The 25,128-nt window shown below is 37.6% G+C and overlaps 3 protein-coding genes and 1 pseudogene across 4 annotated transcripts; 2 read left to right on the plus strand and 2 right to left on the minus strand.

Moving 5' to 3' along the window:
* Positions 1 to 1,320: 1,320 nt before the first annotated feature.
* LOC132901982 (uncharacterized) lies at positions 1,321 to 11,452 on the plus strand (annotated as a pseudogene).
* Positions 7,553 to 10,611, minus strand: LOC132901970 (zinc finger MYM-type protein 1-like). Its single transcript, XM_060945351.1, has 2 exons — positions 10,074 to 10,611; positions 7,553 to 9,970 (listed from the first exon to the last, which is right to left on the minus strand). Exon 2 carries the CDS (start codon positions 9,482 to 9,484, stop codon positions 8,027 to 8,029), a length of 1,458 nt encoding a protein of 485 aa, XP_060801334.1. The 5' UTR covers positions 9,485 to 9,970; positions 10,074 to 10,611; the 3' UTR covers positions 7,553 to 8,026.
* A 49-nt stretch (positions 11,453 to 11,501) lies between the features above and the next one.
* LOC106134833 (uncharacterized) lies at positions 11,502 to 20,661 on the plus strand. Of its 2 annotated transcripts, XM_060945354.1 has the most exons (4): positions 11,502 to 11,937; positions 12,783 to 15,494; positions 16,532 to 18,750; positions 19,655 to 20,661. In XM_060945354.1, the coding sequence occupies exons 1-2, from the start codon at positions 11,645 to 11,647 to the stop codon at positions 13,663 to 13,665; spliced, it is 1,176 nt and encodes a 391-aa protein (XP_060801337.1). In that variant the 5' UTR covers positions 11,502 to 11,644; the 3' UTR covers positions 13,666 to 15,494; positions 16,532 to 18,750; positions 19,655 to 20,661. The 2 variants fall into 2 exon arrangements, with proteins under 2 accessions (XP_060801337.1, XP_060801335.1); XM_060945352.1 differs by lacking the exons at positions 11,502 to 11,937; positions 12,783 to 15,494 and having other exon boundaries at positions 18,308 to 18,750.
* On the minus strand, positions 17,022 to 24,710 carry LOC106142803 (uncharacterized). Its single transcript, XM_060945344.1, has 2 exons — positions 21,407 to 24,710; positions 17,022 to 19,609 (listed from the first exon to the last, which is right to left on the minus strand). Exon 1 carries the CDS (start codon positions 24,693 to 24,695, stop codon positions 22,590 to 22,592), a length of 2,106 nt encoding a protein of 701 aa, XP_060801327.1. The 5' UTR covers positions 24,696 to 24,710; the 3' UTR covers positions 17,022 to 19,609; positions 21,407 to 22,589.
* Positions 24,711 to 25,128: the final 418 nt, after the last annotated feature.

A 25,128-nucleotide genomic window follows, 5' to 3' on the forward strand; every position in this document is an offset into this window, starting at 1 on the left:
TCGTCCATCGTAGTTCTTCTAAGACGAGGCTCCTGAGCTGGTCTGCCTCGTTTTGGTTGAGGCAGTTGTCCGTGTTGTAAGTGATCTGGTCCTTGGAACTTTGTGTGCCCATTCTTGATTTGTTGACGGTGAATGATGTTTTCCTTCTAATTGCCGTGAGTGATCTCATATTTATATGGATGATTTGCTTGAATCAGCTATTTTTATCGTACGACTGGCTTGACGGCTCGTCCTGTTCTCGTGATGTACGTGCTTGAATTGTTTTGTGCGTTCTCTGAGATTGGCACGTACATAGTTTCGCTATTCATCGTAAATGCGGGTTTTAATCGGTCTATGGATATTGTATTTTCCTTATTTCCTATTTTAACTATAAATGCTTTGTCCGTTCTGCTGATTACTGGAATGGCCCTTCATAGGGCGGAGTCAGACTTTTCCTTAACCTATCGCATCGCACAAATACGTGCGAACATTTGTTCAATTCAGGGTGAATAAAAATGGTTGCACTATGTTTTTTGCGTTTTGGAATTGACGTCATGTGTGTAATGTCCCGTTGGATACTTTTGATGAATTCTTCGTACGTTGAATTTTGGTGTGATGGTTCAAAAAATTCTCCAGGGAGAGTGATGGGTGTTCCGTCAATCATTTCCGCCGCACTGTATCCTGTGTCATCCCGTACACAGCTACGCAAACCGAGTAAGACGGAGGGAATTTCCTTCACCCAGTTAGCGTTGGCTTCCCTGGTTGTGAGGGCTGCTTTTAAAGTTCTATGGAACCTTTCTATCATTCCATTAGATTGTGGATGATAAGGCGTTGTCCTAATTCTATGTACTCCCAAAAATTGTGAAAGTGATTCGAATATTCTTGATTCGAACTGTCGTCCTTGGTCTGTAGTGATACGTACTGGACATCCGAATCTTGAAATCCATCCCTCATATAGTGCGCGAGCCACCGTTTCGGCTGTAATGTCTTCCACGGGAAATACTTCCGGCCATGAGGTACAGCGATCTATAATTGTGATTAGATATCGTTTTCCTTGAGAAATAGGTAACGGTCCGACGATATCGATGTGTAGGTGTTCGAAACGCTGCGATGGCATGAATTTACCGACCGGTGATATTGTGTGGCGTTGTACTTTTGACTTTTGACAAGCTATGCATGATCTACACCAGTTGTTAATGTCTTTGTTCATATCTATGATGGCCATAAATATCTTTGCGTTATCAACTTTCTTGTAGTTTTCTTCCCAGGATGGCTTAGACCGTGGATGACATCAAAAACCTGTCTTCGAAATTTTTCCGGTAAATAAGGGCGATTTTTTCCAGTAGATACGTCGCAACTGATGTTTTCCGTAGAACCCGGAAGTTTGATGTTTCTGAATAATGATTTCTTATTGTCACGAAGTCTTATTAATTCTTGGTCGCTGAGTTGACATTTTGCTAATTCAGCGTAATTGATTGGTGATGGCATATCTATCTGTTCTATACGTGATAATGTGTCCGCGACAATATTGTCACGTCCACTTATGTGTTGAATATTGGTAGAATACTGTGAAATAAAATCTAATTGACGTATTCTTCGTGGTGTATCGTTAGGTGAAGATTTTCGAGAGAATACGTAAGGGTTCATACAGACGAACTGCAAGTTGTAAACGTCAGAGTCTACTTCAGCCGTCGCCATCTGTCGACGGCAGCCGACGACGCGTCGGCGGCAGCAGTCAATACATCGACGGCTGCCGCCGACAGGTGGCGATGTTTGCGGTTCTTGCGTGTTTCGTCCGCCATTTTGTCAGTCGACTGCAAATAGACGGAGAGTGCGCAAGCGTCACGCATCCACAAAATGAGCTACCTTAATGTCATGGCGAGTCTTTGCTCAGCTGGTATACTTTTCCGCATCACGGTGTCTTGGCGAGATATTGAGGCTTTCAAGATAGTTGTTAACTCATCAAAAGAAGCGATTGACATAGGGCGTGGACCCATGTCTACGGTGCGGCGCCGTTTGCCGTGCAACGGTACGGCACCGCCGCCGGCAGATGGCGCGGCGCCGTGCCGCGCCACGGCGTCGTGTACCGGCACGTACACGCTCAGCACTTATACCAAAATTAGTTTTGGCTTGTTATGGACCGCAAAAGACGTATCCTGCTCCTGTTGCTGTTAAGACGTCGACGAATGAAGAAAAAACGAAATCAAAGAAAATATTGGGTAAATCCATACCTTTCTATAATGAACCATGATGGAGATCATTTTAAGAGGAAATATGAAGCGTTGAAAATATGTGGTGATGACAAATTTTACGAATATTTTAGAATGTCTATATCAAGTTTTGAAGAACTGCTAACCAAAATAGCGCCTCGTATACAGAAGAAATACGTGTTCAGGAAACCTGTTGGGCCCATGGAAATGCTAGGCTTAACTATAAGGTAAAAAAAAGAAATTTATTTCAACTTATTTACATATTCTAATCATAGAAATATTTTCTTTGATGTATTCATACGTATGTATTAGCTAGGTCTGTGTTTTGTGTCAATCCGCCAAGCCTTTTAAAATTGCTAACTCGTCAAGTGGTCCTTTTTGCAGAATTTAAATAAAACAATCAAGTTCACGCATTTAAACAAATGTATATTTTTTACTTCTTTTCGCAACCATAATATTGTAATCTTTGTATCAATAACAATCAAACAAAAAAAAATCAACAAAGAAGAAAATCAATAAAAAAACCGTTTTCTTACAAAATTATAATATAAATCAGTAATAATGTAATCTTTTTCGTATTTATTATGATTTAAGAAAAATCGTATTCGGATTCCAGTGTATCTGTGGTATTAGACATGATGTCTTCCAAAGTTGAGACTGGTGATGTTTCGCGACGATTTATACTAATTGGGTTTGATGAATTACAAGCTGTTTGATAGTTAGTTTCATAAGACATTGTAGCTTGTGGTTGTTGGGCAGTTTGGTTATAGTTAGCGTCGTAAGATGTTGCTGTCTGGTACCCGCTATATGACTGGAATGGTGATTGATGGAAATCTGTTAAAATCTTTAAAACCCCGCTTTGAAATAGCAAGGTCTGGTGGTCATTTAACTTGTTGAGAGACGGTAAAATGGCTTTAAAAAATGACAGGTGTCGATTTTCAGAAGCAGCTAAAGTTTCGACGATTTGCTTCTCAAATTCATCGCAACTTGGTTTTCGTTTTAGCGTAGTTTTTCTGTAGGGTTGATATCTTGACCTTGTGTTCGGAGTTTGAGATTCTTCTTCTATACTATCTTCAGTTAAATTTGGTGCATTTTTTTGTAAAAACATGAGTTGTCTATACAAATGATATTCTTTTATACGTTTAGCACCAGCTCCAGATTTCTTTGAAAGTTCTACCTTCTTTGTATATTTGAAAAAATTATCCTTAATGTTAGTCCATTTTTTTATGACGTCATTACCTGTAACAATCGTTATAAAAATAGAACTGATAATAAAATTGCTTTTATAATGGTCTGTAAAATTTTAAGAAATGTTTCTTTTGCAGATTTTTGGCAACAGGGAATTCATTCAGAGATATGGAATTCACAGATTATCGTGGAAAATCTACAATTGGAAAAATTGTACGAGATGTTTGTCGTGCTATATGGGACATTCTTTTAAGTGAAAGTATACCGAAAATATCCGAAGAGCGAATTGAAAAAATAGCTAAGGATTTTGACGTAAAAACAAATTTCCCGAATTGCATGGGGGCATTGGACGGGAAACACATCCGAATATGTAGTCCTGCCCACAGTGGGTCCCTTTTTTTTAACTATAAAAGTTTTAACTCTATAGTCTTGCTGGCACTGGTGGATTCTAAGTGAGTCGTGTAGGATCAAAATCGGCTATCTGAGTTATGGCTGAAAAGTGACAATATAAAAAATAAACCCTTTAGGACTGTTTTTCATTTTTACATCAAAATTTTTGTTTGCAAGACAAAATTATCATTAAAGAATTTACAATTTAACTCAAAGTCTGTATTAAAGTTGAATGTTTAGATACGGCAGGTGTTTATTTTGTGCAGATAGCCACATTTGATACTGAACTTTGAAAATAACCGTATTTGAACCTGAGATATAGACAAATAGCCACCTTTGATTCCAAGCCAATGACAAATAGCCATGTTTGATACTAATAAAAAAAAAGTAAAATAAGGGTTGTCACTAAACAATATCATGAGTAAGTATTATTTTTATTTGACACCACTGGGGTATTGTTAGTGATATTGTTACTCAAATAGTGGTTCGGATAACAATATCACTATCAATAAATGTTAACAAACAAGCAGTAAATTATATAATATTTAATTATCAACAAAATTAAAACAAGTGAAATTTTAATTCCCAACAAAATTAAGTTTTTTTTTTGTATACATAAAAATGAAATTAGAATTTAATAACATAAAAATGAAATTAGAATTTTCAACTGGATAAAATTAACGTAACAACAAAATTAGAAAGAAATGATATTTTAATTTTATACTTTATACTTAAGTTACAGTGAATTAAAATGAAATAGGTAGGTACTTAGTTTTTTTTAAACATGAAAATGAAATAATGACTTTCTTAAACTTAATACAAAATTTAATGCAATGTTTTTTAAGTAATAAAATTAGATGGTACCGGTGACCTTCGTGCATTTTTATCACAGAGCAATGAACTTCGCGCGCGGCCGGACTAGAGACGAAAGTTAGTCAAGGGTCATTATCATTAAATTCCAAAATGCGACGTTTGGCTGTCAGCTTAGACTATTCAGATGCATTACTTCTGTAATAATTAGTGTGGGTAAACGGTGACGCCCACTGAGACGTTGCTTTTTAAAGAATTTGTCGACAAAGGCGCCTCTAGTAGCGCGCGAGCGACACGGTGATTCAATGCTCTATGATTTTTATATACGAAGATCACAGGCATCATCTAATGGTTCTTCGCAATAATCTTGAATTTGCTCTTCTGGTGAAGCAATAAGAGACTCTTGTGACATAAATAAATTGTCATAAAAGGCCAAAGTTTGTAACTCCTTCCACGTAGGGCCAAAGTGTTTAACTAGCAACTTATTTACATCTTCCAGTTTATTTTTGTTTACAGGTACACCACTGAGTAAAGTTTGCGGCTCAATCATACTTATTTTCTTGCCCTTTTGGCATACATTGGCCGCTACTGCAACATCACTTTTATAGAAAAGTTCTCCTCGAACCAGGACACTGCCTGGCTTTTTCGACCGTTTTAAAATGAACCTTTTGCACTCCTTGAACTTCATAGGCCACGATGTTGTCTGTTTGACGACATTTTTAACGGACTTTCTCCAGTCCTTAACAGGACAATCTTTACCGAATTCCACCAAAGTGGCCGTTTCAGTGATTATGTCTTTGATCTCGTTGGGGTGCAATATTACTTCAAGATTTTTCAGTTTTTTCTCAATCACTCCGAATACTCTATCTGCTGGCATGTATGAGTGCCCCGTCACTGGAAACACTATTTCTATTTTTTTAATAGTATTGTTTTTTAGCAGCCAACTACAACACGTACCAACTAAAATACTATTTTTATTTTGGCCTCCGCAGCCGTCAGCAACCAATCGAATAGTGTCGATATTAGTTTTATCTGTTTCGGTTAAACGATGGTAGACTGCCGATGAAACTAGATTAGAATCCTTATTATGTTCGTTTTCAGTACATACATATGCAAAAATACGTTCTTTTGAAAATGGAAGAGTAGAAGATCCTTCCACCATGGTGAAGTTGTATAAGTATAATTGCCGGCTGTAATACGTGCTCTGATCGGGCAATTTAGGTAGGGGCAGATTTTTTTGGCAATCAAAGGATATTACTTTCAATCCATCAGATATTTCACGTAATTTCTCAAAAAATGCTTTTGCTCGCAACGTATGTACTCGTTTTTGAGTTATCAGTTCGTTCTTTTTTTGCGGGTCACTTTCATTTTTTAACTTCTCTGTTAGTTGTAAACACATTGAACAGACGTCTGTTTTTGGCGATCCAAAACCGATATTGTAAAATTTGTTAAAAATACAACGAAAATACGACTTTTTTACCTTAGAATTTGCAAATTCACTGCTCTTATATATTATAAACAGTTTGTTAATATTGAGCTCTGATGGTAAATACTGTCTCTCTGCGAATTTGCTTTTTCTGCAGTAGTGTGACTCAACACACTTTAATTTTTGAATGAATGCGTGAATAGATTGTTTCTGAGCATAGTATTTATGTTCTTTGTGGTTCCCACCACGCTTTTCGGTAGGAAACTCGGATGTGTAATAAAATCTATTCATTACATATGCCACTCGGTGTTTCGTTACACCAAATATGGACAAAAAGAATTTTTTGCAAATCGGTATTTTTTTTCCTTTATCCAAAATGACGTGATATTTTGTGGCAGTTTGTCTTTGTCCTTTAAATCCTTGTCTTTTATAAGCTGTGCTTTGCACCGAACAATATTTTAAAATAAGTGCGTCTTGCTCTTTTTTTTCACTATGTGCATAAAAGTTGCGGTGCAGTTTCATGATTTGGTCCATTGTCAACTTTGCACACTGTAGCGCTTTTGATAAATGGTTACAGACTCGTTCAGGCGCAGATTTAGAAGAATACCTAAAATAGATAAGTAAGTTCTTTATCTCGATAAACAATACTTGGTAGATGATGTTTATGATATCCATTTTATTGTTATAGTAAAAATTATAAATTATTTAGCTAAAATTATAAATAGAAATCCAAATTCTTAATAAATAAAATATTAAATTACAATGAGATTGTGGCACAGCCCTAGTAACAATACTAACCTCATTCTTTTAGCAACATTTCTTTGCCATTTTTCGGGATTTCTGCGTCGTTTTCGAGAAAACTGATTAGTAACCAACCTAGGATTAGACTCCATTATTTCAATTTCAGTCAATATCTTTAGTAACACAAACTTAAACTGTAATAAATAAATAAAAATCACTCAACACTATTTGTGCAAAATACTGTGATCCGCCATAATGTCGCGCGGCAAATCGACGGCTGTGATTGGTTGACGGATGAAGAAGGCCATGTTTGATTTTGAATCTTTACAGATAGCCGTATTTGAAAATGAACTCGGATTTGACGTGTATTTTGTATGAAAGATATCCATTTTTGATAGTAAATCAATGTATACGTTAGAAGCATTCAAAATTTTAAATGTTACCATAGTCAAAACTTATTTTTACCAAAATTTACAGATAGCCGCCTTTGATTCTATACGACTCAAGTATAGATTTGTATATGTTGATATAGGATCGTATGGAAAGGAATGTGATTCCACCATTTTCCACAATTCAAAACTATACGAATTATTATTGCAAAATCGACTTCCCATACCAGCGCCAAAGCCTTTACCGGGGCTCCAAAATTCAGTTCCCTATGTTTTTATCGCTGATGAAGGCCTACCGTTACTTAACAATCTAATTCGTCCAGTGGCGTAGCGTGCATTGGCGGGACCCCGTATAAAAAATTGTTTGGGGGCCCTTGTATTGTTTGGGGGTAAAGATTTTTCACAAAAGAAAAAAAATATTGTGAAAAGAAATATTTATTTATCATAACATAATTTAACCTTAATTTAAAAATTTAATTTTACAAATAAAAATCAAATTTTAAATATTCATTCGCCTTGCCTTTTTTTCGGCAAACTGATTTATTAAATCATTTATGGCTGATGATGATTTTAGTTTTTCTAAAGTTTCTACCTCTATGGACAATAGTGAGAGGTCTGACAGCCGTTCTTGTCCCATCGAAGTTCTTAAGTAATTTTTTATCAGTTTTAATTTTGAAAAACTTCTTTCTGCAGTTGCGGTTGTAACTGGAAGGGTCAAGAATAAAAAGCATGCTGTGATTACCTCGGGAAAACTAGATGCAAGACTATTGAATTTTAGTAGCAATAATTCAATGAGTTCTTTAATGGAATAAATTTTTTGAATTTCAGATTTTAAGCATGTTTTTAGAGCCTTTAATTGGTCACAAAGATTAACTGAGATGTCTTTACTGTATTTAACCGACAGTTTTTCGGAAGCGATTAATATCTCTTCGTTCGTTCTCCGGTTGTAATATTTCGAACATACTACTCAGGTCGCAAAGGCTCTGAAATCTTTCTTTAGTTTGAGAAATTAATATATCTAAACAGCAATAGTATACATTGACTTTGAAATAGGATTCCGGGTCGGAAATTCTCTCATCTTGTGATAACTCATCAAAAAAACGCTTCGTTATCTTTCGCCTACTGTTTTTAAAAACAGTTGTTACCCCCCACTCTTTTGCTAAATCTTTGGACTCATTTAGCAAACTATTAAATGAAATCTGATTTCTTAATTGGCACAGTCTATTTAAAAGATTACTTAATAAAATACTAGATTTCTGTAAGTCATTATTTTCATGCTGTAGAGCTTTAGAAATAGGATTAATAATTTCAAATAGTGAAGAAAAAAATGTAACGAGCACTAAGAAATTATAACTCTCTAAAATATTAATTATATTTTTACATTCTTCACGTTCATCTTTTTTATTTGAAATTAAATTTAGTTGGTACAAAGTTTTCATGATAAGTAAAAAATTTTTCTTTACCGATAATAAAGCATCGTTCCTAGAAGACCATCTGGTTGGACATACCTTTTTAAGGGTAATCAAATATTTTTCAGATGGATCGTCACTTAGCATAGCCCAGCGTTTTATACTATTGCCAAAAAAAGTATATATTTTTTCTAAATTATCGAAAAAAGTCGATACTTCACGAACGTGTCTCGCAACTAAGTTTAAAGCGTGCGCAGCACAATGAACATAATCGGCATTTGGAGCATGCTCTTTTATTAGGGTTTGTAATCCTCCATAAACACCCGACATAACATTTGCTCCATCGTAACCCTGTCCTCTACATTTAGTCAAATCAATTCCATATTCTTTAGTCAAATTTAAAATGTCAGTTTTCAGACCTGCAGCACTGCAATCGGTTACTGCTATAAATCCTAAAAAGGACTCACAGATTTTTATTTCTTTAGGCAAATTATCATCATTTTCTGTAACCGAGATATATCGAAAAACTACAGAAAGTTGGTCAATTTTTGACAAGTCTTGTGTTGTATCCAGAATTATTGTCAGAAATGGAGCTTTTTTAATTTCTGAGATAATATTGTTCCTAACGGTGGTACCAAGCAAACTAATAATTTCGTTTTGAATCGTAGGGCTTAAATAATTTATTTCGCCTTTCGGTTTTAGAAGAAGTTCTTTTAAAGTTGCATCATAGTTAGATAGCAAACGTAAAATTGCCATAAAATTTCCAGAATCAGAATCATGCCCTCTCAAAGATAGATTACAAGATGCTAAAGTAATTATAACATTAATAATACGATTCAGTACATCTCTCCAGAATGTAATTTTACTATTGATTTCACTTTGCAATAGAGTATCGATGGTATTTCCTTGCAACCAATTATTATAAGAGAGTGAGGCATTCATATGCTGCTGTGACTTTTCATGGTCAAGTATAGTTTGCGTAAAATTGCTTCTAACCGAAACACCGTTAACCCAAGCAGAGGAGTTCGATTTGTTTTGACGATCTGCTAATAACCAACAGAAGTGACAGTACGGTTTGTTTAAAACGTTAGAATAACATAACCATGGTCATTGGTCTTACAAGTTTTATGCCTGCCTGATTGAAATATGAATAATAATAGGCCGAAAAAGGTCGGTTACTTTCTGGATCTTTTGGAATTGGTCCTTGTGGTTTAAATGGACCCAATTTAAAAATTATTTTTCGTTCGCATTCAGATAAATTGTCACCGAAATTTCCTCTATCTGATGAAATTATATTACAATCCTCAAATATATCAGAATCGTTGACTTGGTGTTCTTCAATTTCTGGATGGACATCCGATGAAGTATGTGCTTGACTTTCTTCTATTTCCGAATGGATATTCGACGCAGAACGTGCTTCAGAAGAATCTAAAAATAAACTTTTTGTGACGGACAGATTGACAGACCGAAATTAAAAGATTTCCTTGTTAATCACTACGAACCCCGAATAAATGGGTTGGGTAGTACTTACCTTTCCAATCTAAATCACTCACAGTATCTTGTCTCTGAAAAAATGAAGAAATTTTGGGCACTTTTTTTATAACCTCTTCCCTTTTCCGTTTACTTTTTCTTTTCTCACCACCGCTGGGATAATCTCTTTTCCTTTCACTCATTTCTTTTACAAATCGCTTCTAATATTGTTAAACCAGAAGAACAATATTGTTTGTACTGAATTACAATGTAGGTAATGCACAATTACATAAAACGCGTAAATAAACACTGCACTGCACTCCGTGGTTTAACATCAAATGTAGAGTATGGACGTACACGTACATCGTGATATCGATTTTATTATTGAGGGATTCCCCGCTGAGTTGCAGATGAAGTAAGTAAAACGGGGAAGTCCCGCAGCCCGCCATAACGATGTAGAGTGTTGCCAACTTTTGAACGCACGCTTAAGGCGGGATGAAAAGTTATTGCTTTATAGAATTTTGTCATTTGTAAAATAAAATAAATTAGGAAGTTTTTATTTCTTTTTCCTTACACACTTTGGGGCCCCCGTGGCTCGGGGGCCCCGTATAATTGATACGGCAGATACGGCGGTAGCTACGCCCCTGAATTCGTCCATACCCAGGGAAGCATCTCAGAGAAGAACAAAGGGTTTTCAACTATCGTTTGAGTCGAGCAAGAAGATATGTCGAGTGTGCTTTTGGTATTTTCGCAAATAAATGGCGAGTATTTCATCGGCCCTTAAATGTTCAATATAATTTTGCGACCGACATTATCAAAGCATGTTGTGTTTTACACAATTTTGTTGTAAGTCGAGATGGAGTTAGAAAATCAGAGGAGTTATATATTGACGACTGTTTTTTGAACCTTCCACAAACAGCAGATGACGTTTCCTTAACAAATCCTGTCAATATAAGAGACGAATTTTGTAAATACTTTAATAGTGATGCCGGTGCGCTTAGTTGGCAACTAAGCAAAATATAATTAAAGTTGGGTCACGGATCGAACCCACCAAATGTATTGAGTGTGTGTAAATGGCAAGTTCATAATAATACTAAGCATTAATGCATTGATTTCACTTTGATGTTTATTGTATTCACTTTATTAAGTTAAAAAGATAAATAAATAGGTAGGTATATACTCACCGAGTTTCGTTTTTTCTTTATTGTCCATGCTGTCTAATGATGGAAAAATATTTAGGCAGACATCTTTCCACCCTTCTGTTTTTAAATTTTTATTCTTATAATCCTCCTTTGACTTGTCCCAGAGAACGGGACGTGCTTCCACTAGTGAAATCAAAAAGTCTAAATCTAAATCGTCCGCCATTTTATGCAAAAAAAATTACCACGTGCGCACTATGCAACTGACAACACAATAATGAGCACGTCGGTACACGACGCCGTGGCGCGGCACGGCGCCGCGCCATCTGCCGGCGGCGGTGCCGTACGGGCCAGGCCACAACAGTGCGTTGCGGCGTCGCATCGTAAAAACAACATCGCACAGCTATGCGATGCGATGTCGCAACGCAAAAATTTCATCGGATACGACATCGTACGTAAAGACGCTAACCAACGTTTCAGTTTCTAGTGAGACATGGATCGCACTGCGCGTGTTCTACTTCTGCTTGCGTTAAGGCGTATTAAGAAAAAGAAACAGAAAAGAAAGTACTGGGTGCACCCATTACTGACAATTATGAATAAAGATGGAAACCACTTCAAAAGGAAATATGAGGCGCTAAAAGTGGACGAGGTTAAATTTTTCGATTACTTTAGGATGAGTGTAGGAAGTTTTGAAGAGCTTCTTAGTTTGATAAAGCCTCATTTACAAAAGAAATACATATTTAGAAAACCCATCGAACCTCTGGAGATGCTGGGATTAACTATAAGGTAAGAAAAAAATAAACTATTTATACTATAATCATACTGTTTAATCATTTTCACAATTTAGTGTTATTCAAAACTCGTAATCCGATTGTGTGTCATTCGTCAAATTTGTTAGTTCCTCATCGAAATTAATTTGTTCTGGCTCATTTACATCATCATTCCTTGGCGTTTGTGGAGACGATTGCATAGGCGCCGGTGATGTTTCGCATCCGCTTTGGAAGGCACTGCGTTGAATGGATGTTTGGTAGCCACTCTGCATAGACATTTGAGCTGTTTGATAGCCAGTCTGAACAGTTGTTTGAGATGTTTGATAGTTTGCTTGGACGGATGTTTGTGAAGTTTGATAGTGGCTGGGATAGTATGATGGTTGGTGTAAATCAGTTAATATCTGTAGGACACGACTTTGGAAAATTATTGTTTGATTATCATTCAATTTTTCCAATGATGGCAAAATTCCTTTAAAAAAAGATAAATGTCTACTTTCAGGTGTTTTTAAAGCAGCTATAATATTCTTCTCAAATTCGTCTTCGTCAATTTTTCTTTTACGCGATGCAGGCTGGTAACGTGGCATGACAGGTTGCTGGCTTTGTTGGGTTGAGGTGCTTGGTCTTATTTCTTCATCGTCAAGACTTGATGTTGTTTTATTTTGAAAATTCTTTTTCAGAAATAGGAGCTGGTCGTATAGATGATATTGTTTAATTTTTTTGGCCCCAGCTCCGGATTTACATTGCTCGTTTAATTTTTTTTCGTATTTTGTAAAATTATCCTTGATTCCTCTCCATTTTTTTATGACATCGTTACCTAAAAAAATATGAAGAATAATGATTTATTTTGTTTTTTTTTTTCAGGTACCTGGCGACGGGAAATACTTTTAAAGATATGCATTTCACATATTATCGTGGAAAATCTACAATAACAGAAATAGTAAAATTTGTTTGTCGTATTTTATGGAACATTCTTAAAAGGTTGGAATTACCAAAAATTACAACAGAGCTGATGGAACAAATTGCTCAAGAGTATGAAAAAAAGACCAACTTTCCTAATTGTATAGGAGCGCTAGATGGAAAACACATTCGTATATTGAGCCCGGATCACAGTGGATCCCTATTTTTCAATTATAAAAATTATAATTCCATTGTTCTATTAGCACTTGTTGATACGAATTACAAATTTATATATGTCGATATAGGTGCATATGGTAAGGAATGTGACTCCACTGTTTTTCAAAATTCAAAACTATACGACTTATTAAAAAAAGGTCAATTATCTATACCTCCGCCAAAACCGTTACCTGGCTTTCAAAAAGAAATTCCTTTTGTCTTCGTGGCGGATGAAGGATTACCACTGACAAATAATATAATGCGCCCATATTCTGGGAAGTTTTTATCGATAGAAAAACGAGTTTTTAATTATCGTTTGAGCCGAGCCAGACGATATGTTGAGAGCGCTTTTGGCATTCTCGCAAATAAATGGCGCATATTTCACCGACCCATTAATGTTTCTTACGATTTCACAATAGACATTATAAAAGCATGCTGTGTATTACACAACTTTGTATTGAATCGAGATGGCGCACAAACGTTTGAAGAAATGATTATTGACGATTCTTTGCAAATTTTACACGAAACAACACATGAAAGTAGAACGGAAGCTAACATAATCAGAAACGAATTTTGTAATTATTTTAATAGTAACATTGGAGCTCTAAGTTGGCAGTTAACGAAAATATAAATGTTTATAAGTACTTACCGATTTTTGATTTTTCAACAGTATTTAACTCCTCAAAATTTGAATATAAACTTGTACACACTTCCCTCCATGCTTCTGTTTTTAAATTTTTGTCTTTGAATTGTGATATAGTTTTGTCCCAAAGGACGGGACGTTCGTAAATTAAAGATATCAGGTGGTCGACATCGTACTCCGCCATATCGCTTAAAAAACACGTGCAGGTCGTTCAAAGTATGGACACCGACTAAACGGCAACGCGTTGTCGCATCGCAGATTTGTACGTTGCGCAGCGCATCGGATTTTCCACGATGCGTTGTGCGGCGTCGTTGATTTTTGCGATGCGACGCCGCAACGCACAGTTGTGGCCTGGTCCTACCGTTGCACGGCAAACGGCGCCGCACCGTAGACATGGGTCCACGCCCATACGAAAGTAATTGAAAAATTTTTTTTCGTTCTCTCGTAAACGTGGATAGAGTGTATAAAAATCTCCCTCTTGTTCTCTATACATTAATATTTCTTCAACCCACACTGAACGTATCTTTCTTTTTCGTTGTTGTCGGCGACGGCGGCGGAGTAAAAGCAATAACAGTGTTTCTTCCTCGGAATCCATTTTGCAACTGGCTCCTATACCACGACTACTAGTACGCGGCATTCTAATACTGCAAACGTCGCCTGTCAACGGCAGCTGTTGCCGCCTATCGGCGGCAGCCGTCGACGTATTGACTGCTGCCGCCGACACGTCGACGGCTGCGGTGGTACCCTGCCGTCGACACCATGCCGTTCGTCTGTATGCGCTCTTAGTCAAAGGTCGATGATCCGTAAAAATCGTGAATTCTCTTCCTTCGATCAATCTTTGAAAATGTTTGACTGCCATATATATTCCGAGTAATTCTCTATCGAATGTTGAATATTTCTGTTGTGCATCACTTAAGTTTTCTTGAAAAAAATCCTAATGGTTCCCAAATGCGTCCCTTTTTTTGTTGTAGAACTGCGCCAACACAGGTAGCGCTGGCGTCCGTCATGAGTGCCAGTTGTCTTCCAGTGAGTCGGAAGTTGCTCGAAGTCCTAGTGAGTCAGGAGTGAGCCGTTGCGTTGCTCGTAGTCTGCGGTGAGTCGAGACAGTAGAGAGCGAAGTCGACTTGTTGGCGCCGGAAGATATCGTGCAGAGCTGCCACGCTGGAGAGAAGAGCGGCCGTCGAAGAGATCCAGGCGTGGGCTGCGGTCGATGCGTCGGTCGCTGAAGTCGATTAAGGTCATAGCTCATTAGAGCCACCCGGCACTCACTCCGCACCGCCTCGTCGCACGGCGTCAACTCGTTGTCGACAGGTGGTCCACGGGTGGACACCGTGTTATCACCAATAAACGTCGCGCGGTCAACCAGTGGACCTCGCATCGTCACCCAGTGGACCCCGCGCTGGCCGCTGGTGGACGCCGCGTGGTCTACGACTGGAGACCGGTTAGTCCAGGAATTTTCGTGTAGTCTGTTAACAATTGGCACTACGTCTACACGTGCGCTTCATAATGTTAAATTTTACAAACCGTGAATTGGCACTCATAGCTGTAGCGCTTGATGCAGAAGAAAATGAAAGACCCAAGAGAAAAAGGAAAGCTTATTGGGTGCACGAAATGTTTAAACAAAGAAAAAAAGAGGGCGAATATTGGACAGCTCGTAGGCATTTGCTAGCCGACGAGAAAAAATTTTTTTCCTACTATCATATGCCGCAAAGTGTGTTTTATAACATACTGTCTCATATTGAAGACTCCATATCTAAGCAAAACACAAGATTCAGAGAAGCGATCACACCCGAAGAGAAATTGGCTGTGACTTTAAAGTAAGTAAATAAAGTTATTACTTTAGTTTTTTTTACCTCTTGGTATGCTCCATGTGTCATTTTAATAACAATTTAGTTTTTGACCGGTATATATGTAAGTATGTATGTGTGTATAAGTAAAACAATGTAAGAGTATCTTAAATCAACCTTTATTTTCGTAATATTGACATCATTTTGTCACTAATTAAGTACTTACTAATCACATTTTTAAAAATTAGGTAAATCTTTTTCGGTATTTAAAAATCAGGTAAATCTTTTTCAGTATCAGTCAAGACCGGTGTGTTCACCTCTGTGGCATTCCTTTCTGTATCATAATTCGTTGTAGTACTGTATCCAGAAGGTCCTGGCGTTGAATAATTTCCAGAAGGTCCTGCAGTTGAATAATTATTACTGACGTAGTAATTATTTCCTTTTTCATTGATTTCTCGGAGTTCCATTTGCGAAACAATATTAAAAATTTGAGATTTCATAATTGCTTTGTTGTATTCATTAAATTTCTTCACCGTTGCAGCTATACCATAAAAAAATTTGTCAATATCATCTTCATTTTTTTCATCTTTTTCTTTTAATATATATTTCATTAACAATGACGATGCAGAAGATCTGTCTTCGTCAAGTACTCTGGGCTTTTTTATGTTTGAAAACTTGGATTTCTTTGTAGAGGACTCAGATAATGTTGGACGATCTTCTATTATTGAAATATCCGATTGGCAATCGGGAGCAGACAACTGCGAATCTTCATTGACGGTACTTTCTGTATCATCACTATCTCTGAGTAGTGAAGATACAGTTGCTCTTTCTTTATAAAAGGGTGTCAAAAAATTCATTTCATCCTCGAATTGCCATTTTTTAACTGAGACTGCTGCTTGACCGCTTTTGGTATTTTTTTTCTTAATAGCCCTACGATGAGCTTCCCTTAAATTGGACCACGTTTTCTTGCACATTGGTACTGAAAAAAATAAATAGTCAATTAAATACAATTCACTTTTTTACAGCCTATTTTGTGTAATACAAAATTAAGAACTTCTTTGTTTCAGATATTTGACGAGTGGCACTTCAGTCAGAAATTTATCTACAAGCTTTAGATTAGGCGAAACAACTATTAGGTCAATAATTAAGGAAGTGTGCAAAGCTGTTATTGACAAAATGATGAGTGTTTATATGCCAACGCCTACAGCTGAAGATTGGGAAAAAATTACGGAAGGGTTTAATGACAGGTGGAATTTCCCAAACTGCATTGGTGCCATAGATGGCAAGCATATAAATATAATAGCTCCACCCAACAGCGGATCGCTCTACTACAACTATAAAAAACATTTTTCGATAGTTCTCTTGGCCATAGTCGATAATAGATACAGATTTACAGTTGTTGACATCGGTGCTTATGGCAAAAACAGCGACGGTGGTATTTTTGCATCTTCAAAAATTGGAAAACGAATTCAAAATAATAGGTTCAATATTCCAAGTGACAAAGCATTGCCCGGGACAAACGTAGCACTTCCACATGTTTTCGTGGGCGATGAGGCATTTCCGTTACAAAAGAACATAATGAGGCCATATTCTCGTTCTCAACAACTATCTCAGGACCAAAAAGAATTTAACAATCGCCTGTCACGCGCACGCAAAGTAGTCGAAGATGCATTCGGAATATTATACCAAAAGTTTGAAATATACAATAAAAATATTCGTTTAAATCCAGACATGGTTGATAATGTTGTTTTGACAACATGTATATTGCATAATGTAATGCGAACTTATAATATCGAAAGTAACGAAGAGTACTGTTCCAGACCCAGGCCAGCGCATCATAACCTGCATCAGGAGGCGTTCAATGATCTACGTCACATTGGTGGAAACACTACTGCTTTTAACATACGTGATTTGTTTGCTGCTTATTTCAAATCATCGGTTGGACAGCTTCCATGGAATACTTAATTTGCTTACTCGTATTATCAATTTTTTTATGAATCACTAATCATCAAATGTCATATATGTGGATGTCTAGTTAATAACGAATTATGTGAAAGTACCTTGTTTCACATAACAACGTTTGAAACAATATGGTCTCTTGTTTGATTTACATTGTAGGTTACATATCATTTTTGTCCATTACTAGCTTGCAATGTTACCAAATTAAAATTAGACTAAATGAACATTATGCAAAACAAGGGACAACCGAATTAAGCACCAATCTGTTGTACTATCTTTTATTTAATATTTTTAATACATAAATAATATCCGTTACCTGTTACCGCTAAGGTGTTGCTTATTTCTGTCCATGCTTCTTCCTTTTTTACATTGTCACTGTACTTCGAGTCACTTAGATCATATAATAAAGTATATTTACGAACTTCTTCGATAAGTTTTTCTTTATTCATTTTAAAAGTAAAAACGATACGTCCGCCTTGTTCGAAAGAAAGGCTGGGAATGATGGGAGGGTGGGGAGCGGCGCATTGCCAACGCATCGCCCTCGAGTGAATCACTGGCAGGCAGCGCGCGGTCCACTCGTCGGCAACGCGCGATCAACGTGCGGCAAGCATGCGAGTTGCGAGTTGTCACCGAGTGGTCCACTCGCCGCCCGCGCGTGGGCAACTTGCGAGCGAGGCGATCCGGAGTTGATGTAATGAGCGTATATCCATAGAAATCCATACAAACAATATCAACCGCACTAGTTGAGGCGGTGAGGGTCGGGTGCCGGGTGGCTCTAATGAGCTATGACCTTTAAGGTCTTCGCACATTATAACAACTCCACGCCAACGCGGCAGCAACTCTACTCACACTCTAGATGAGTAGTCAACTAGTTGATCCACCCAATGGTCACTAGTGGACAACGCGGTGTCAAGGAGTGGCCAACGCGGTGCCAACGAGTGGGTAATGCGTATTCAACAGACAACTCGTCTAACCTCAGTTTTCGGTTAAATTTTGTCCAAAGAAGTCGTGTTGCTTATGAAATGTCGAACTTTACATTCACTGAACTGGCGATTATAGCTATTATATTTGATAATGAAAATGAACGAAACAGCAGGAAAAGAAGATATTGGGTACATGATATGTTGCGACAAAGGAAATCAGAAGGGGAATATTGGAATATCCGGAAACGTCTGCTAGATGACGAAGAAAAATTCTATATCTATTTCCGTATGCCGAGATACTTGTTTTATTATATACTTAATATTATTGAGGACGACATCTACAAAAGAAACACGCGATTTAGAGAAGCTGTATCACCGGAAGAAAAGCTGGCAGTGACATTAAGGTAAGCAATAAGAAACTTTTTTATAATTTATATGTATTTATTTATATATCAAGTTAAAGGATAAATCAAAGCAAAGCAATTTTACTTTAATTGTGTTAAGAAGAACCATCAACCCTCGATTCTTCCATAGGCGTTGTATTTTGCTGTTGGGTGCTAGCGGTGCTACTACCGGTAGTACCTGCATTTAGGTTTTGAGTTGTGTAGCTACTACCGGTAGTACCTGCATTTAGGTTTTGAGTTGTGTAGCCAGAAGTTCCTGGTGCAAAAAAATCATCATAGTAACAGTTTCGATTATTTTGCAGTTCTTGTATTTCAGCTTCCGAAACTAAATTAAAAATTCTTGACTTTAAAAGTGCTTGATTATAGGTAGATAATTTTTTTACTGTGCTAGAAATACTTAAAAAAAATTTATCCATTTCGTCATTCTGCTTTCCATCTTCATCGTGTTTGTTTTTTAATAAATATTCCATTAAAACCGCCGATGCACTTGTTTCTTGCAATTTCTTTCGTTTTGTCGTTTTTGGAATGTCAGGAAACACTGATCTAGATGAATTGTACATAGACACCGAAGATTCAGGACGCTCCGAGATAATTGACGAGTCTTGAGATTCTTCATTATTAGTCACATTGGCAAGAATTTCCGCAGCAGATAAGCTATTTTCATCATCACCATCATCTGTGTTGTCCACTGACGTCACTGTAGACCGTTCTTTATAATGTGGTAATAAAAAAGACATTTCAGTTTCAAATTGCCATTTTTTATTAGTATTAGCACTCTGACCACTTTTAGTTGCTTTCTTTTTAATGGCTCTTCTATGATATTCCCTTAAGTTTTGCCATATCTTCTTACATTCTGACGCTGTAACAAAATAATATAAATATAAAGAAAAATTGGTTGTTTCAGGTACTTGATTAGTGGCTGTTCATTTAGGACTATGAGTTCAACCTTTCGGTTAGGCGAAAGTACCATCCGGTCGATATTAAAAGATGTGTGCAATGCGATTATAAATACAATGAAGGGGAAGTTCATGCCCACACCTACTACCGAAGACTGGAAAAGAATCGCAGATGGTTTCAATAAAAAATGGAATTTTCCAAACTGTATAGGTGCCATCGACGGCAAACATGTAAACATAATTGCCCCTCCTAGCAGCGGCTCGCTATTTTTTAATTATAAAAAACACTTCTCTATCGTCCTCATGGCTATCGTCGATGATAAATACAGATTTATAGCTGTCGATATAGGGGCCTATGGCAAGAATAGTGATGGCGGAATTTTGGCATCGTCAAGATTAGGAAGAGCGATTGAAATGAATACATTTAATATTCCAACTGCCACACCATTACCTGGTACTGAAATAATAATGCCACATGTTTTTGTAGCCGACGAAGCGTTTCCTTTAAAATGGAATTTATTGCGACCATATCCACGTTCAAGTGGCATTTCAGAAAAGGAAAGAATATACAATAATCGCTTATCGCGAGCTCGCAGAGTAGTTGAAAACGCGTTCGGCATCTTATATCAAAAATTTGGAATTTATAATAAGAATTTGCATTTACACCCAAAATATGTTGATATTGTGGTCTTTGCGACGTGTATTTTACACAATGTCATGCGGTGTTATAATATAACATCCGATGATGAACTCAACACAAGGCAGAGTTCGGCCAATAATGATGATGAACAGAGATTACTAAGTAATCTAAGTACAATTCCAGAAGATATAAGTGAATCTTCGGCATCTGCTTTTGAAACTCGTGATATGTTTGCAACTTATTTTCAATCTCCCGAAGGACGAGTTCCGTGGCAGCATTTAATATAGATCATGGATAATTAATATGTAATAATCGTAAGAAGTTGGTTATAATATTATTGGCTTATTAAGAATATTAAACAAGTTTCTATACTAAGGTGGGATTTTATTACTGATTACCTATATTAAATATACGTAAGGCACTTTATTATAACATACAGAAACCCAAACTAAAAATAAAATATATATATGACGTAGATTTAATATTTTATATCAGTAAATTCTGGGATTTTATATTACTGTATGTGAAAAAAACTAATTTTTACGATAAACCAAGATTTTTGGAGTGTCCAAGTAGAAAATCGTAGGTACTGTTAACTGTACAATAACCTACATACTTTTTGGATGTAACAGGTTGAATTAAATTTTCTCAACAATGTACTTTAATGAAATGACTTAAAAGTTTTAACATTATTTTTAATATCTATTAGAATCACACATATTTATTTGTTCGATAGTTGAATTTCTGTAGATTATGGCAAAATCAATAACTCAATATCAACACTGAAAACGTCACAAATAGAAATTAATTATGTTAATAGTATTTTATGCAATAGTTGTATAAGAGGGTTCAAAAATGGTGAGTGGCGTGGTGAGTGTTAATGCAACGTCGCATACAAAACTTTTTCTACGACTAGGGATTAAATATAACAAACACAGCAATACCGCATAATTAAGAGCGGGAAGTTGTATAGTCACATATGACAGTTAGTTTTTGCAAAATTCAATTGCAAAAAAGACTAGATCGACTTTTTTGCAATTGAATAAGACTAGCTTTTATATAGGTGTTCGGGACTATATAATTAACAGATAAATGTACCGGAGTAGAAAAAAATTCTTACCTGGTTGCGACAATACAATAGCGATTTCATTCCATGCCTTTTCCTTCTTATGTACGTCACTATATTTCGGATCACTAAGGTCGTATAGTAGCGGATGTTTTCGCACTTCTTCTATCAACTTTTCTTTCTGCATGATTTTCGAAAAATCACCGTGTACCGCCAAAGTGCACTCCGTCCTTCGATTCTATAGTGAATGATGGCGGGCGGGGGGAAGGCACGGGGCGGACGGGTGGGCTGGCAAATGGTTGCCCGTCACGCGTCAGTCGCAAACGCATAGTCGTTACGTGGACAACGTGTGGTCGTTGCGTGGACGACGTATGGTCATTGCGTGACAAACGTGTCGGGGTTGACCTCTAGTGTACGATGCGTAGGCCACTCGTTGTACACTACTTTATAATCATTTTTTGAAATTGAACCTTGAACATATGATACAGGGCTTTAATTTCAATGTCTAGCATAGAGTCGAGTCGCCGCCACACTGGTTCGAAAATCGTATATGGTGGACTTAGGGATCAAAGTGCAGCTATCACGCTGATTTTTTTTTTACATACTCCTTTTAACAATAGCTTTGACTTTTGTTAATAAGGTTTTTGCTAAAAAGTGCATTTTCATATTTAAAAAAAATACTGTTTATTTTTTTGTATGGAGAAAAAGTAATAATCATAAAAATCTTTGAAATGGTAATACTGTTAGGCAGGGCCTAGTAGGCGTTATAGTCCGCACAATTCTCAACATTTTATACCTTGAAGTCATATTCATATGTCTGCCGCTTTGGCGTCCACAGCGCTTGGAAATTTTCCTTATTAAATATATAGGCATCATAAACTAAATTACCGTACCCATACTACGTGACCCGTTCAGAGGCGGATGGGGAGTCTTTTAAAATACCCGTACTTGATCATACGAAGGCTGGGGGGGAGGTCAGGATTACGATGAAATTTTTGATTGAGATGAAATTTCATACTATTAATGATGAAACGATTATCTTTTTAAAGCAAGACCTTTGCGACAAGCACACAAAATTTATACCGTGCGAGAATTTTATACATTAGATATTGACTATGTTGCCCAAGAAATATGAAGATATAGATGGTAGCCCTGAAAAGAGCTTTTGTAGAGCTCTGAAAAGAGCTGTTGTAAAGCTCTGAAAAGAGCTGTGATATTGTGCACACTAAAGAGATGATTATTCCAAAGGATTTGTCTTATCCACTGAAACTTCGTCGATCTCCATTTCTGCTTCTTCCTCTACCGCTGATTCTAATAAGTCAATAGCTTCTGAAAATAATTTTAAATTATTGAATTTTGCATACTTTGGCCTGATGTGTGATATATATGGATCCGAAGTTATTAAAAAGTTATGAAGAATGTCTTCATTATTCTGAATCCTTCCCATTTTCCGAGTGTGTTGCTCCCTTGTATTTCTAAATTCCTTATTTCTTGCTTCGGATGCTTCTTCCGACATTATTCCAATAGGCAGACAAGAGAAATGTCGGCAAATATCAGCCCCATGTATGAGCAGCTTGTGCACACTTGCTGGCATATTGTACCATGGATAGAGGTGTACAAAAAGTTCAGCTGTCTCTCTGCAATATTCCCGGAATTTCTCGATGTTGATGGCATTCCCAGAGGATATGACCTGCAAGATCACAGCGAAATGCCTAATGAGATTCTCATCAATCTTCGTAATCTGTGCACTCTTCTGGTATTCTCTGAAAAATTTTCTTGCAGTGTTGCCATCGTTCGTAGTTCCGAAGCCCTGTTTAACAATATCTATCAAGAGTCCCATCTGCTCTTTGAATTGTTGTTGCGTGAAATCCTTCCTTGCTTTCTTGAGGTTTTTATTTTCACCTCGTGCACACCACATCTCGAAGTCCATATTGTACGATATGTGCAATAGACACTCCATGCTTCTGATCCACATGTGAAGTGTAGAGAGTCCGTACTGGTACACCTCATCCCGAACTGGTCTTGAGAATACTTCTGGTAAGTTATTCATTTCACTGGGTTTTGCCAGACATATATTGCAAGTCGCTGCAGATGGAGTATCGGTGATGATTGTAGCTATCTTGCCATCAATCATCGTCATGTGCAGATCATGACTGATCTCGACTTCCCCGCATCTTGACACAGTCAGGTTTCGGATTTCTTCTTTCATCGCAGCTTCTTCTTGTTTGATGAATTCGCTGGTTTCCTTTGCGAACTGAAACTTCACTGGTCTACAGTAAAACGTGGAAGAAGGTTTTGGATTTTCCCAGATCAGCACATTGTCAGACTCAAGCTTTAATGGCACAAGACTCGTCATGAATACTGATGAATCATCGAAGTCAGGTTGCCCGCTTTTCTGTCTGTAATTACTTTGTGCTGAAGATCCGTCGAATCCCCATTTGCTGGTCATTTTTAGATGTCCATCTGGGAGATTTAGAGGTTCGCCAACAACTTGCAGGATCCTCTGTACAGTCAAATTCAGTAATGACTGCAATTTCACCTTTGCTCCATCTTCAGTTACTTCAATATCAGACGTATCCGGATAGCATTTCTTCTTAGCTTTCAACAGTTTGTAGTACGAAGGAAGCTGTGCAGAACCTTCGTAGTTTGTCAAGAAAGCCCTTAGCGTCAAATATCTCCATTTTGACAAATCCAGTGAAGTAGCAAGGGCCAAAGCTTGATCTTCCTCGAGAGTTTCCTTCTTCTCCTTGTGAAACAAATATGTTTGAACTTCGTGTGCTCGTTCTGGGTTTTTCATAAGGTGCCCAATCACTTGGGCAAGGTCGATTTTTCCTTCCGATTTCAGGTTAGAGACGAGAGCAAAAGACAACTCATCTGCTGTATAGTCAGTTAATGTACCTGACCGTCTTTTTTTTTGCTTGTTTCCCAGGTCAGAAAATGGTTTTCTGACCGGACTTTCTGTAGAAGTGCTCATATCCTTTGTAACAGAAGATGTGGATGGAGTGACGTAATCTGTAGGCTCTGGTAGCTGATTTTCTTCCTCTATGGTATCTTCAAAAATCTTCGCGAGATTCAGGTTATTGCACACAGGCCACTTGATTCTTTCCTCTAACCAGCCCATATGTTTATTCATAAATGTTTTCTGAGTTCTGTTTGCCGCGGTCCATCTGCGATTCAAGTTGACAGTGATGGATCTTGAAAACTTTAATATTTCTTCAGAATCTTGGTCACAAACACTGAGTGGAATACCAGCCAAAATCGCTTGATGGAGCCTTTTATAATCCTTGAGGTCGCCTTCTCGTAGAAATATGTAGAAGTCCAAGTTGGTTTCAAATCGAGTCATGGTATGTAGATGATAATAGAGCGTCACTGATTTTATGGAGATGTATCTTCTTCAACAGTTCAATTGGTAGTGATTTTTCCATCCTGTCATCCTGCATTTCCGCCGTCAGGCGGAAATGTGGGGTGCTGTTCAGGGCTTGTGGCCCTCTTCAGCGACTTTCATCGCTGCCTGCAGCGGCAGGCAGGTCACTGAGCGTGGCCGTGGCGGCCACTAATTTGGTCTTCCCGCGGGGTCAACAGGCGCTGCGGGTGCGGCGCCTGCAGTGGTGCTCGCTGTGATGACGGCTTCTCTGGGTGATGGCCAGTGTCTTCGGTCCGGCGGGCGAGCGTGCAGTGGCGCGATGCCCACGAGATGCGGGTGCGCCGACCTGTCCGCCCTGCCGAACATGTCACTGGCCAGACGCGAGATGAATGCGTCCAGGCCCTCCCATTTA

This window comes from Amyelois transitella, chromosome 8 (genome assembly GCF_032362555.1).
Source record: "Amyelois transitella isolate CPQ chromosome 8, ilAmyTran1.1, whole genome shotgun sequence".
Taxonomy (NCBI): domain Eukaryota; kingdom Metazoa; phylum Arthropoda; class Insecta; order Lepidoptera; family Pyralidae; genus Amyelois; species Amyelois transitella.

Excerpts from the sequence above, each read along its gene's own strand:
- LOC132901970 (XM_060945351.1), bottom strand. The coding sequence starts at position 9,484 with ATGAATGCCTCACTCTCTTATAATAATTGGTTGCAAGGAAATACCATC.
- LOC106134833 (XM_060945352.1), top strand. The coding sequence starts at position 18,308 with ATGGTCACTAGTGGACAACGCGGTGTCAAGGAGTGGCCAACGCGGTGC. Across the intron at positions 18,751-19,654 it reads AAGCTGGCAGTGACATTAAG|GTACTTGATTAGTGGCTGTT; the intron begins GTAAGCAATAAG and ends TGGTTGTTTCAG.
- LOC106142803 (XM_060945344.1), bottom strand. The coding sequence starts at position 24,695 with ATGACTCGATTTGAAACCAACTTGGACTTCTACATATTTCTACGAGAA.